This window comes from Delphinus delphis, chromosome 3 (genome assembly GCF_949987515.2).
Source record: "Delphinus delphis chromosome 3, mDelDel1.2, whole genome shotgun sequence".
Classification (NCBI taxonomy): Eukaryota; Metazoa; Chordata; class Mammalia; order Artiodactyla; family Delphinidae; genus Delphinus; species Delphinus delphis.
This window is the reverse complement of record NC_082685.1, coordinates 35,564,100-35,578,724: the sequence shown is the minus strand read 5'-3', so window position 1 is coordinate 35,578,724 and position 14,625 is coordinate 35,564,100. Positions and strand designations below refer to the sequence as shown.

The 14,625-nt window shown below is 37.1% G+C and overlaps 1 protein-coding gene across 1 annotated transcript in view; it reads right to left on the bottom strand.

Moving 5' to 3' along the window:
- Positions 1-5,060: 5,060 nt before the first annotated feature.
- GABRB2 (gamma-aminobutyric acid type A receptor subunit beta2) overlaps positions 5,061-14,625 on the bottom strand; it is a 292,264-nt gene continuing 282,699 nt past the window's right edge. Inside the window, exon 11 of the mRNA XM_060006813.1 lies at positions 5,061-5,538. Coding sequence (XP_059862796.1) covers positions 5,191-5,538 — 348 coding nt within the window. The 3' untranslated portion in view covers positions 5,061-5,190. The remainder of the gene's footprint in view (positions 5,539-14,625) is intronic.

Below are 14,625 nucleotides of genomic sequence, written 5' to 3'. Positions count from 1 at the left end.
TTAAATTATTTTCAACTTTGAATTAATATGTTTAAAATGAACACTGAACTCAAATTATTGAACTAAAAAGAGAAAGATACAAGCTGATGAAACTGTCAACTTGCTTCAGATGGTGCCAGGACACACATATGGGCATCAGAATAATGACGTGTGACAGGAAAGAGACATTTGGTTTTAAAGTTAAAAAAACACAAAGATTTGTTCTTCAGTTTGGATCGCATTTACCTTTTTCACAAAACAAATTCTCAAAGCAAATTAAAACCCGATGTCAGCGTTTTGCATTCATCTATGGATTTACAGAAATGTTTTACTTCAATTTGCAAATAACTAATAGATATTTAAGTGGTTTTTTTTCTTAAATGACTTCTTTAGTGTGGTGTCTTAATTAGCATTCTGTTGGCTCCTTACTACTTTTTACAATGTTCCTAGTGTATTTGGAAAATATTTTTTAAACCTTTGGTGTGAAGCAGTGTCTTTTTTTCCCACTTTCCCTCATTTTTTCTTTTTCGATTTCTTTTTTCTTTTTTAATAATTCTGGAGTCTTTGGTTAAAAGGAACAATACTACCTAAGGACAAAATGCTATTATTAAAAAAAAGGTCTTCTCTATGTATTATGTGTAACACATTTCTGGAGCAGGTATGAATAAAAAGCATTTTTATTTCCTGAAGTGCCATCAATATAAACCTTTACTCTTTGAAAATTGAGATTTAAGTTATGATCTTTGATTTCTTAAACTCTTACATATAAAAAATTCTATCAAGTAATCAATGATCATTTCTGCTTTTCCCAGTTGACATTTCTAAGGCTATCTCTTGGTTGTTTCATCGACTACATAAACACTATAACATTTCCCATAGAGGGGGCAGGAGTGGGAATGACTGAGCGGGCAAGTAAAAGCGTACGTGTGTTTGAATGTGTGTGTGTGTGTGTGTGTGTGTGTGTGTGTGTGTGTGTGTGTGTGTGTGTGTGTGTGTGTGTCTGTGTGATAGCAAATTGAAACCCTTCTGTCTGGGATCCCAAACCATTTATGCAAAAGGGTATTTAAATTTCTCTGCTGGGGCTGCAGCAACTGTACTTAGTAAAAAAATAAATAAAAATTAAGGGAAAAAAACCTAAACAATTATTTGTATCTATCGACTATTCATTTACAGCATGTTTAATTATTTACATAATAACACATCAACTTAAGCCATAAACAGAATTAGCATGTTGCCTTACCATAAAATACAAATTAGAAGTTAAAAATATTTAAGAAATCTGTTTTAATATTTACACACGTTCAGTGAAAGTTATGGTTGCTCACATTACATGGACTCTGTATACTCAGCAAAATGGCATGATTGCTACAGTTGAGAATATCTGCCCTAACCAACATGGTGGGATTTAGTTATTTTTTTTCCTCCTCCTAGGAGGAATTTTTTTTTTTCTTTTATCATTTTGTGTTTTCTTAAGACATTTTTCTTTTTAAATCACCAGTGGACAATGTTATTTGTTTCCTTGAAAAAGAGAATAGACAAGCAATGTGAAAACTAGTTAATTTCTATGTTCTGAGGTACAGTACTATTGTAGTGTCAAACTGTGCAGTGGTTCATAAGAACTGTAGGCATTGATTCGCTGATAGAGAAATGCTCAGTACCCTGTATTACTTGTTTCAATATGTTGATTTGTCAGTTGCCAAATAAAAAATATTCATACACTGATTTAATGAAGGAAATAAACATATTAGCTTATTCCTTTTGTTTTCCAACGTATGAATGCATATATATGTATGTATGTTTACATGGATCTATATATACACATATATACATGTAGATATGTTGTAGACCTGCTTGTTGGCTGTTTTTGTTATTGAGTATGACTTTACTCATCAAATTGGACAACAGTTACCTATAGAAAATGGAAATTTGTCTTAGTTGCCAATTTAATGCGGGTCTTGCTTAAAATAAACGTGACTCATTTCCTCATTATGCATTCCACTGAACTTTCTCTATGCATTGTGCTTTTGTAAGCTGACAGATTTTTTGTGTTCCTAATGCTAGAATGTAAAGTCTTTTGGTTCCTAAACCATTTTTATTATTATTATTTTTTTTTCCACTTAGCACTGCTTTTGAAGAAATGAGAAAAGGTCTAGATGGCACTGCTTAAGTCTTTTCCCGTTACTGAATTGCAGTAGAAAGAATTGTAACATTCCTTATGCAAACACATGATTATGTTGCATGAGTTTTCAGTTCTGAAAATGCATTTCATACCTACTAGCAGTCATGTACAATATATATACAGATTGAGATCAAAGATTGCATTTAGACTGTGCATTTGAGAGTCAGAATTTGCCTATGAATTTCACAAAGATGAAAAACACCTTAATTGCTGGCTATCTGGCTATTTTATTACCAAAAGAAAAACTATACATATATATATAAACTGATAGTAATACCATATCAGAATTGCCAAAACATACTTTTGTGGTCCTTAAATTTAAACACTGGATGTCAAGCTGACTGGTCTTTTTGAAGACTTAAAGATCTAGCACCCCTCCCTGGCCCTCCCCCAATTTGGTGACTAAAATCCAATTCAAACACAATAAATATACACTTTAAGAATAAATTCTATATCTACTGTTATCTCTGGGCAGGATGAGGCAGTTTTTTCTACCTACATGGTTACTGAATGCCAATATATGGATTTCGCTCTAGGGCTTCTGTTTCAAGGTCCCATCTTCTCCTTTTCCCTAGATTCTTCTTATCTCTGCAGGCGGAAATGAATCCCTGGTCATATGCTTTTGAGGCTCATGTTGCAAAGCTGCTTCTGTCCACTTTGATCTAGATTTCTCTGTTGACTTCCCTGGACATCAAAATTTTGTTGTAACCATAAATGACAATATGAAGGATTTTTATGGCTTTTATGATAATTGCAATTAAGAGCCCACTTTTAGGTTGGAGCTCTGAGTTGTCTCTAGAAAAACCTTTCCAGAATGGCATTTTGGAGTTGTACACCTGAGTTATCAATATGCTCCTTCCTGATATATGCTACTCAAACTTTAAGCCCTAGTGACAAGGGGCAGGCACTTTTATTAGCGTGATGTCCCAAAATGATTGCCCAGGGGAAAGTGTGTCCCCGGAGAAACTTGAGGAATCTCTGCTCTGAGCCCAGGGGCAGCATGAAGGTTGGATTCTGCCCAAAGATCATACTCAGAGGTGTTCAAGTGTATAATCAAAAAAATAAGGGCCAGAGTTCCCTATGCTGGTGAAAAAAAATATCATCCCATTTGGGGGGGCAAATTCAGAAAGCTGGATGTTAAACCTTTTTTTTTCTCTAATAGTGGGAATAGAAGGGCAGCAAGACTCCATCATATTTGAAGCTGCTGAATCATCAGGGAAAGAAAACATACATTTTATCCACAGGCAGATACTGGCCTTGGCTACTATGCACAATTAGGGATGTTACTCTGAAAAGAAGTGTTTATTTTTTAAATAGAAATAGCAAAGTCACCCTCCAAGAAAAAGTTCAGTCAAATCAAACTCTAAGGAAAAATGAGCAATTCACTATTTTCTCCAAGAAAGGCAAAATATGAAGCGCACATTGACAGAATAAAATATATTAGCTTATTCTCTTGCCTGTCCAACATATGAATGCATATATCCAATTAGTATAGAAAGAAGCACAATGACATAATTTAAAAATTGAATAAAAACAGTACCTCGTGCCTGCCTGATTATGTTATATATTTTTCTACAGTATCAACTGAGGCTCATAACATTCACCATGTTAATGTTATTCTGTTTTCCATGACTTCTCCTATTTTCTTTGATTAGGCAGATTGCAACATACACAATGAAATTACCCTTAAAAAAATCAAACCCAGCAAAACTACAAAGTAACCCTACTTGTGCACATAATCTTTGAAGTACTGTTTGCTATGAAAGATACAAAGGTGAACTTCACTGCACATAAGGAAACATAGTTCTCTCAAAATCTCTCCAAAGCCTTACTTTGTCTGTCTCTTAAGAATATAATCAGAATTTCAGAAGCAAGAAAAGTTAGAAAAGACCATTAATCCTCTAAAGAAATAAACAAATCCTTCCTTTGAAATAACCTAAATTCAGAAATAAACTGTAGGAAAATGTTGTAGAGACAGCTGACACTGTCTGAGAAAAGCATCCTGTTTGCTAGCTCTGTCTGTGCTTTATATTCATATATTGGAATGACTCCCAGCGTAACCTAAGATGATTCTAATTCCACTATCTTTTCTATTTGGGGGGTGTCTTTTTATTAGATAAACTATAAAAACCTCTCTAGGTATGCTGTCAAAAGCTTGTGAGGTTGGAGGAAAAAAATCTCTCTCACTCTACCTTTCGCCACTGAACACAGTATGTGTGGACCAGATGCTACAAGGGGCTGATAAGGGTCATGCTGCTCACTTGCTTTAATTTTGTTACAACAGCTGTTTCTGGATTTTCCACTCTGCTCTGGGTTATTAACTCTTAGTTTAACGACCTCGGAAATAGCCTCTTAGAAAAATTTCTTTGGCCCCCATGCATGAAAATGTTCAGAAGTCTCCCCTTCTCTAAATGTCAAAGTAGAATATGTTGGAGTTGATTCTTATGCTCAAGCAAACAGAGCCTGGCCAAACTGGTTTCCTGAGTCTCTGTCTTGACTCTCCCTATCCTGTTTGAACTACATGAGAACCTTCTACAATCCAGTGGGAATCAACTTCCCATGGCACCATTATCACCTTAATAAGACAGGCATAGACCATTTTCAGTTAGCATGTTTGCGTGGCACAGCAGACCGGATGCCAACCTTAGGAAGCAAGACGGGGGGTATCTGGGTACGACCGCTTCTCTGCGAAATGACTGATGACGCTATTGACCCTTCTAGAATATCTTCTAAATTACTGCCCTCCATATAGGCTGTGTACTAAGCAGAAAAAGTGAGACACTCAGACTCAGTTTTGCCAGCATGTGTACAAATCACTTGCATTTTAACTGGAAAACCACAGGGACCTTAGTGTATTCATGACTTAGCAGAAGCAACCCAAATGGTATGAAATGGACCACAGGATAGGCCAGCAACTAAGGTATTTTAGCATCACTTTTGTCCTGGAGTGATGTGTTTTCCAAGTTCTACGTCAGGCTGTACAACTGGTTTGAGGAGGGATCTAGTCCTTGCTTCCCATGGGAGGCTATGTTTTAGTTCACATAGTAAAGCCAATAGACGATGTTGAAGAAGGAAAAAACCACTGGGAAGAATATGCGGGACCACCGATCTATGGCATTCACATCAGTCAAGTCGGGGATGGTGATTTTCAGTTGGGAGGCGCGTCTCCGCAGGCGGCTTTTCTTCTGTGCCACGTGCCGTTCCAGGGCATTTCGGCCAAAACTATGCCTGGGTAACCCGGCTTTCCGATACTGGATGCTGGAGGCATCGCAGGCCAGCATTGTGCTCCTGGGGTCTCCAAGTCCCAGCACAGCCTCGGAAGTGGCCATTTCATTTTTTATCTCAAGAGTGCTCAGTAATATGTTCTCATGGGGGTCCATCTGGAAAGGAGAAGAACCAAACAAGACTTTCAAAATAATAAGCCTTTAATGGTGATTATTACACAAGGCACTATGATATGTAGTTTAGAAATTTATCATAGTGGTTAAGAGAACTGGATTTGCAGTGACATGATCTAAATTTGAATTGTGGCTCTGCAACTATCACCTATGTGAGTTTCAGCTTCTTCATTTATTAAATGGTATAATAATCCAACCCTAGAGGACGGCTGTAATGACGTAAAGGTATAATAGATTGTTGCGAGTATCATTTTCATGATTTCTACTTAGAGCACACAGATAAATGGAAAGCATGACACCCCCCTTTAAAGAATTTACAGTCTTAATTACAACTACCTAAAAAATTAAACTGAACTAGGTATGAAATAGCATTAGAGGATGAATTATTGAATTGTGCTCAAAATAGAAGACTAACTACAGATGAATTCATGATAAAACTAGAACTAAAAACAGTAGGTAAGGAGAGGTCTTCAAGATGGCAGAGGAGAAAGACATGCAGATCACCTTCCTCCCCACAAATACATCAGAAATACATCTATGCGTGGAACAACTCCTACAGAACACCTATTGAATGCTGGCAGAAGACCGCAGACTTCCAAAAGGGTCTTTGTGCTCCAGCCGGGTGTCAGGACTGTGTCTCTGAGGTGGGAGAGCTGAGATCAGGACATTGGTCCACCAAAGACCTCCTGGCTCCACGTAATATCAAATGGCAAAAGCTCTCCCAGAGATCTCCATCTCAATACTAAGACCCAGATCCACTCAATGACCAGCAAGCTACAGTGCTGGACACCCTATGCCAAACACCTAGCAAGACAGGAACACAACCCCATCCATTAGCAGAGAGGCTGCCTAAAATCATAATAAGGTCAGAGACACCCCAAAACACATCACCGGATGCGGTCCTGCCCACCAGAAAGACAAGATCCAGCCTTATCCACCAGAACACAGGCACCAGTCTCCTCCACCAGGAAGCCTACACAACCCACTGAACCTACCTTAGATACCGGGGGCAGACACCAAAAACAACGGGAACTAAGAACCTGCAGCCTGTGAAAAGGAGACCCCAAACACACTAAGATAAGCAAAATGAGAAGACAGAGAAACACACAGCAGATGAAGGAGTAAGGTAAAAACCCACCAGACCAAACAAATGAAGAGGAAATAGGCAGTCTACCTGAAAAAGAATTCAGAGTAATGATACTAAAGATGATCCAAAATCTTGGAAATAGACTGCAGAAAATACAAGAAACGTTTAACAAGGACCTAGAAGAAGTAAAGAGCAAATAAACAATGATGAACAACACAATACATGAAATTAAAAATTCTCTAGAAGGAATCAATAACAGAATAACTGAGGCAGAAGAACGGATAAGTGACCTGGAAGATAAAATAGTGGAAATAACTACTGCAGATCAGAATAAAGAAAAAAGAATGAAAAGAATTGAGGACAGTCTCAGAAACCACTGGGACAATATTAAACACACCAATATTCAAAATACAGGGGTCCTAGAGGACGAAGAGAAAAAGAAAGGGACTGAGAAAATATTTGAAGAGATTATAGTTGAAAACTTCCTTAATATGGGAAAAGAAATAGTTAATCCTGTCCAGGAAGCGCTGAGAGTCCTATTCCAGATAAATCCAAGGAGAAACATGCCAAGACACATATTAATCAAACTATCAGAAATTAAGTACAAAGAAAAAATATTAAAAGCAGCAAGGGAAAAACAACAAATAATATACAAGGGAATCCTCATGAGGTTAACAGCTGATCTTTCAGCAGAAACCCTACAAGCCAGAAGGAGTGGCAGGACATATTTAAAGTGATGAAAGGGAAAAACCTACAACCAATACTACTCTACCCAGCAAGAATCTCCTTCGGATTTGACGGAGAAATTAAAACCTTTACAGACAAGCAAAAGCTAAGAGAATTCAGCACCACAAAACCAGCTTTACAACAAATGCTAAAGGAACTTCCCTAGACAGGAAACACAGGAGAAGGAAATATCTACAATAACAAACCCAAAACAATTAAGAAAATGGTAATAGGAACATACATATCAATAACTACCTTAAATGTAAATGGATTAAATGCTCCAACCAAAAGACATAGACTGGCTGAATGGATACAAAAACAACACCTGTATATATGCTGTCTACAAGAGACCCACTTCAGACCTAGGGACACATACAGACTGAAAGTGAGGGGATGGAAAAAGATATTCCACGCAAATGGAAATCAAAATAAAGCTGGAGTAGCAATTCTTGTATCAGACAAAATAGACTTTAAAATAAAGACTATTACAAGAGACAAAGAATGACACTACATAATGATCAAGGGATCAATCTAAGAAGAAGATATAACAATTGTAAATATTTATGCACCCAACATAGGAGCACCTCAATACATAGGCAAATGCGAACAGCCATAAAAGGGGAAATTGACAGTAACACATTCATAGAAGGGGACTTTAACACCCCACTTTCACCAATGCACACATCATCCAAAATTAAAATAAATAAGAAAACACAAGATTTAAATGATACATTAAACAAGATGGACTTAATTGATATTTATAGGACATTCCATACAAAAATAACAGAATCCACTTTCTTCTCAAGTGCTCATGGAACATTCTCCAGGATAGATCATATCATGGGTCACATATCAAGCCTTGGTAAATTTAAGAAAATTGAAATCGTATCAAGTATCTTTTCGACCACAACGCTATGAGACTAGATACCCATGAGAGAAAAAAATCAGTAAATATACAAACACATAAAAGCTAAACAATACACTACTAAATAACCAAGAGATCACTGAAGAACTCAAAGAGGAAATAAAAAAATACATAGAAACAAAAGACAATGAAAACACGAAAACCCCAAATCTATGGGATGCAGCAAAAACAGTTCAAAGAAGGAAGTTTATAGAAATACAATCCTACCTCAAGAAACAAGAAACATCTCAAATAAACAACCTAACCTTACACCTAAAGGTACAAGGGAAAGAACAAACAAAACCCAAAGTTAGTAGAAGGGAAGAAATCATAAAATCAGAGCAGAAATAAATGAAATAGAAACAAAGAAAACAATAGCAAAGATCAATAAAGCTAAAAGCTGGTTCTTTGAGGAGACAAACAAAATTGATAAAACATTAGCCAGACTCATCAAGAAAAAGAGGGTGAGGACTCAAATCAACAAAATTAGAAATGAAAAAGGAGCAGTAACAACTGACACTGCAGAAATACAAAGGATCATGAGAGATTACTACAAGCAACTATATTCCAATAAAATGGACAACCTGGAAGAAATGGACAAATTCTTAGAAAAGCACAACCTTCTGAGACTGAACCAGGAAGAAATAGAAAATAGAAACAGACGAATCACAAGCACTGAAATTGAGACTGTGACTAAAAATCTTCCAACAAATGGAAGCCCAGGACCAGATGGCTTCACAGTCGAATTCTATCAAACATTTAGAGAAGAGCTAACACCTATCCTTCTCAAACTCTTCGAAAAGATAGCAGAGGGAGAAACACTCCCAAACTCACTTTATGAGGCCACCATCACCCTGATACCAAAACAAGACAAAGATGTCACAAAGAAAGAAAACTACAGGCCAATATCACTGATGAACATCGATGTAAAAATCCTCAACAAAATACTAGCAAACAGAATCCCACAGCACATTAAAAGGATCATACACCATGATCAAGTGGGGTTTATCCCAGGAATGCAAGCATTCTTCAATATACACAAATCAAGCAATGATACACCATATTAACAAACTGAAGGAGAAAAACCATATGATCATCTCAATAGATGCAGAAAAAGCTTTTGACAAAATTCAACACCCATTTATGATAAAAACCCTCCAGAAAGTAGGCGTAAAAGGAACTTACCTCAACATAATAAAGGCCATATATGACAAACCTACAGCCAACATCATTCTTAATGGTGAAAAACTGAAACCATTTCCTGTAAGATCAGGAACAAGACAAGGTTGTTCACTCTTACCACTATTATTCGACATAATTTTGGAAGTTTTAGCCACAGCAATCAGAGAAGATAAAGAAATAAAAGGAATCAAAATCGGAAAAGAAGAAGTAAAGGTGTCACTGTTTGTAGATGACATGATACTATACATAGAGAATCCAAAAGATGCTACTAGAAAACTACTACAGCTAATCAATGAACGTGGTAAAGTAGTAGGATACTACATTAATGCACAGAAATCTCTTGCATTCCTATACAGTAATGTTGAAAAATGTGAAAGAGAATTAAGGAAACACTCTCATTTACCATTGCAGCAAAAAGAATAAAATACCTAGGAATAAACCTACCTAAGGAGACAAAAGACCTATATGCAGAAAACTATATATTTCTGTATGCAGAAAACTATATAAGACACTGATGAAAGAAATGAAAGATGATACAAACAGATGGAGAGATATATCATGTTCTTGGATTGGAAGAATCAACGTTGTGAAAATGACTACACTATCCAAAGCAATCTACAGATTCCATGCAATCCCTATCAAACTACCAATGGCATTTTTCACAGAGCTAGAACAAAATATTTCACAATGTGTATGGAAACACAAAAGACTCCAAATAGCCAAAGCAATCTTGAGAAAGAAAAACGGAGGTGGAGGAATCAGGTTCCCGGACTTCAGACTATACTACAAAGCTACAGTCATCAAAACAGTATGGTACTGGCAGAAAAACAGAAATATAGATCAATGGAACCAGATAGAAAGCCCAGAGATAAACCCACACACATATGGTCACCTTATCCTTGATAAAAGAGGCGAGAATATACAATGGAGGAAAGACAGCCTCTTCAAGTAGTGGCGTTAGGAAAACTGCACAGCTACAAGTAAAAGAATGAAATTAGAACAGTTCCTAACACCACATACAAAAATAAACTCAAAATGGATTAAAGACCTAAATGTAAGGGCAGACACTATAAAACTCTTAGAGAAAAACATAGGCAGAACACTCTATGACATACATCACAGCAAGAACCTTTTTGACCCACGTCCTAGAGAAATGGAAATAAAAACAAAAATAAACAAATGGGACCTAATGAAACTTAAAAGCTTTTGCACAGCAAAGGAAACCATAAACAAGATGAAAAGACAACCCTCAGAATGGGAGAAAGTATTTGCAAATGAAGCAACTGACAAAGGATTAATCTCCAAAATTTACAAGCAGCTCATGCAGCTCAATATCAAGAAAACAAATAACCCAATCCAACAATGGGCAGAAGACCTAAATAGATAGTGCTCCAAAGAAGATATACAGATTGCCAACAAACATATGAAAGGATGCTCAAAGTCACCAATCATTAGAGAAATGCAAATCCAAACTATAATGAGGTATCACCTCACACCTGTCAGAATGGCCATCATCAAAAAATCTACAAACAATAAATGCTGGAGAGGGTCTGGAGAAAAGGGAACCCTCTTGCAGTGTTGCTGGGAATGTAGATTGATACAGCGACTAGGAGAACAGTATGGAGGTTCCTTAAAAAACTAAAAATAGAACTACCATATGACCCAGCAATCCCACTACTGGGCATATATCTTGAGAAAACCATAATTCAAAAAGAGTCATGTACCACAATGTTCATTGCAGCTCTGTTTACAATAGCCAGGACATGGAAGCAATCTAAGTGTCCATCCACAGACGAATGGATAAGGAAGATGTGGCACATATATATACAATGGAATATTACTCAGCCATAATAAGAAACGAAATTGAGTTATTCGTAGAGTGCTGGATGGACCTAGAGTCTGTTATACAGAGTGAAGTAAGTGAGAAAGACAAAAAAAAAATACTGTATGCTAACACATATATATGAATCTAAAAAAAAAAAAAAAGTGGTTGTGAAGAACCTAGGGCCAGGACCGGAATAAAGACGCAGATGTACAGAATGGACTTGAGGACATGGGGAGGGGGAAGGGTAAGCTGTGACAAAGCGAGAGAGTGGCATGGACATATATACCCTACCAAACGTAAAACAGATAGCTAGTGGGAAGCAGCCACATATCACAGAGAGACAGCTGGGTGCTTTGTGACCACCTAGAGGGGTGGGATAGGGAGGGTGGAAGGGAGACGCAAGAGGGAGGAGATATGGGGATATGTGTGTTGGTATAGGTGATTCACTTTATTATAAAGCAGAAACTAACACACCATTGTCAAGCAATTATACTCCAATAAAGATGTTAAAAGAAAGAAAAAGAAATAAATCTTTTATTCATTGCCAAGAAAAAGAAAAAAAAAAGAAAAAGAAAAACCACAGGTAACATATATTAAGCACCTGATATACACGCCAGAAACATTTTTGTATAACTTCATTTAATTGATGTATCTTAATGCCCAGTTACAAGATGTCACCTTAAATTTGCAGTGTCATTGTAAATAGGGTAAAGGAAGAATTCTGAACAATAAAAATGCAGGCAACATGTGACTTGCCAAAATGCAACAGAATTCAGAACAACAAGGAACTTGAAAATAAGAGCTGAACAGACTGCGGGTGGTGGAGGGATGAAAGGGGTGAGGAATTGACTTGCAATGGAAGGGAAGCAGGCAGGACTTAAGAGTTAGCCCAGAGTTATCTATACTGAGTTGAATTCTGGGCCCAGGGAGTAGAATTAAGGTGGCTATGTAGATACAGTGACCCTTTTTTCTCTTGGATTATTTCTTCTTGGCAAAGCTAAAGTAAAGGATGAATACTGACATCATGAATCCCCCAAATTAAATGATTATGTAATGCTTTTTGTTCTGTAAGCAGGGAAGATTTTTGTGTCTTATTTTTAAGAGGCCTCCATCGCTCTGGATAATAAAACTTAACTGCAACAAGCTATTATTAACAATATAGTATATTTATTTTGGTGATGACTCAGAATGTATCTATTGCCAATAATTAAAAAAAATTTTTTAAATCAATGTTTGTGTATTTTACTTTTTCTGTTTCCAGTTTTACTGAGAAATAATTGACATATATACTGTATAATTTTAAGGCACACAGCATGATGGTTTGATTTACATATATTGTGAAATGATTACCATAATAGGTTAAGCTAACATCCATCTTCTCATGTAGATACAATACAAAGAAAAGAAAAAAAAAGGAAAAAAATTTCTGATGAGAACTCTTAGGATTTACTCTCTTAACTTTCCTATGTATCATACAGCTGTGTTCACTATAGTCATCATGCTGTACAGTATATCCCTAGTAACTATTTATCTCATAACTAAAATTTGTACCTAGTGCCTGGAACCTAGCAGATGCTCAAGAAATAAATGCTGATTGAATGAAATTAATTTTGTGACACTTAATATCTCACTTAACGTCTTCATGCTTCAACAATACGATGGATTTAATTTGGCAACACCATTCTGAAGACTGGAACTGCATGGGACTACCCCTTGAGTTCCTTTTCTACTCTAAGGCTTCTGCCTCTATTCATACAGGTCTCTTGCTAGAGCAGCAGGCTCAGGCACCCGAGATCTGGAAACAACATTTCCAATGATACCCTGGACCACTTATATGGCAGATGCCCCATTTTTATGCACGAGAATGGAATTTAGTGAGTAGTATCTAGTAACTAAGACTAAGCATTTTACATACTGACCTTTCAGTTTCCCATTAGTCCTCTGGGATCAGCACAGATCTCATGCTCAGGAGATAAGGCACAGAGAGGTTAAGAAACTTAACACAAGTTCACCCAGTGAACAGGTGGCAGAGCAGGAACTGTAATCAGGTCTCTTTCACTGTGCCATGCTAAGGCGCAGCCACAGCACCAAACCCCTAGAGCACTCTACAACTCATAAAAAGAAGACGGTCTCAGTGCATGGTAGGGGCAGTCACTTGGAGGCTTGCAAAATTTCCTTAATGAGGGGGTAGATAAAGAGTGTCTTGATTTAAATACATCACTAAAGATGAGAGCTCATGTAAAGTCCTGTTAACTATAACACTTGCAAGTAAGTAAACATCTGTGGTTTGAATGTCCATCAGCCCCACTAGCAAAAATTCTATTTAAGGAACCACCACTTTCCCCACTCTCAGTTTCTGTGCTTCAGGTGTGGCCATAGCCAATCAGAGCAATCCTGACACAGTGCTTGTTTCAGTGATGGATACATGCCCATTTCAGAACCAACGGCATGTCATGAGCCTTCAGATAGGCATACCGGAGTAAAGACTCTCAAACTTTTCCACTGGATTTGTACCTAAAAGTATGTGGCCCTGAATCTACTGAATCTGTTGAGATGCTTCAACTGTAAGAGGAGATCCTAACTTGAAAAGGAGCAAACATAAGGAGACATGGAGAATCCATGACCTGATGACACTGCGTCTGTATCTGGACATGCCTGACTTGCTGATGCTAAGCAAGATAATACATGTCTCTCTCTTCGAGTCTCAACTGAGACACAATTCATCCTGTTTATGGGTCTCAACAACCCTATTACATAGGCAGGGCAGGAAAGACATCAGAGACAGTTTCCACCTATAATAAGAATTTTTCACAACTCCAACTGAAATTAAGGAACTCTGCTAGAGTAATACAATCTTCAGTATGCAGAACAGTGCTGGGTTTCAATCCTTCTGGCTGGGACCAAAAGCATCTAGCAGCTGCTGGGTTTGGTGGCTAGCTGGTTAACTAGCTGCATTTTCCTTTTTCCCCCTTGTCTTTTTACTGCTCTCTTCCCTTCAAAGGATGTGAATGAACTGTGTTGGGAGCAAAGATCAAGGGTAAAAGCTTTGTATATGTGTTTCAACAGGCTCTTTTATATGTACCTCAAGTGGTAAAAGGGGAGAGCCTTTTAAATTTATTATGTTGAGCTTGTAATAGTAAATTATCTGTAGAGTTTATTTACTTTTAATCACCTTTATTGTTTAAATAAAATAAAAATAAATAAAAATAACTTTTATGCATGTGAAATTGAACAACTATTATCTTTCCTTCTTTCTCCTTTGAAATGTTTGTTTTTGGAAGGTGGTTGCTGATGTGAGGGTTTTTTTTGAAGGACGTACCTACTGCACCACTGCAGAATACGCTG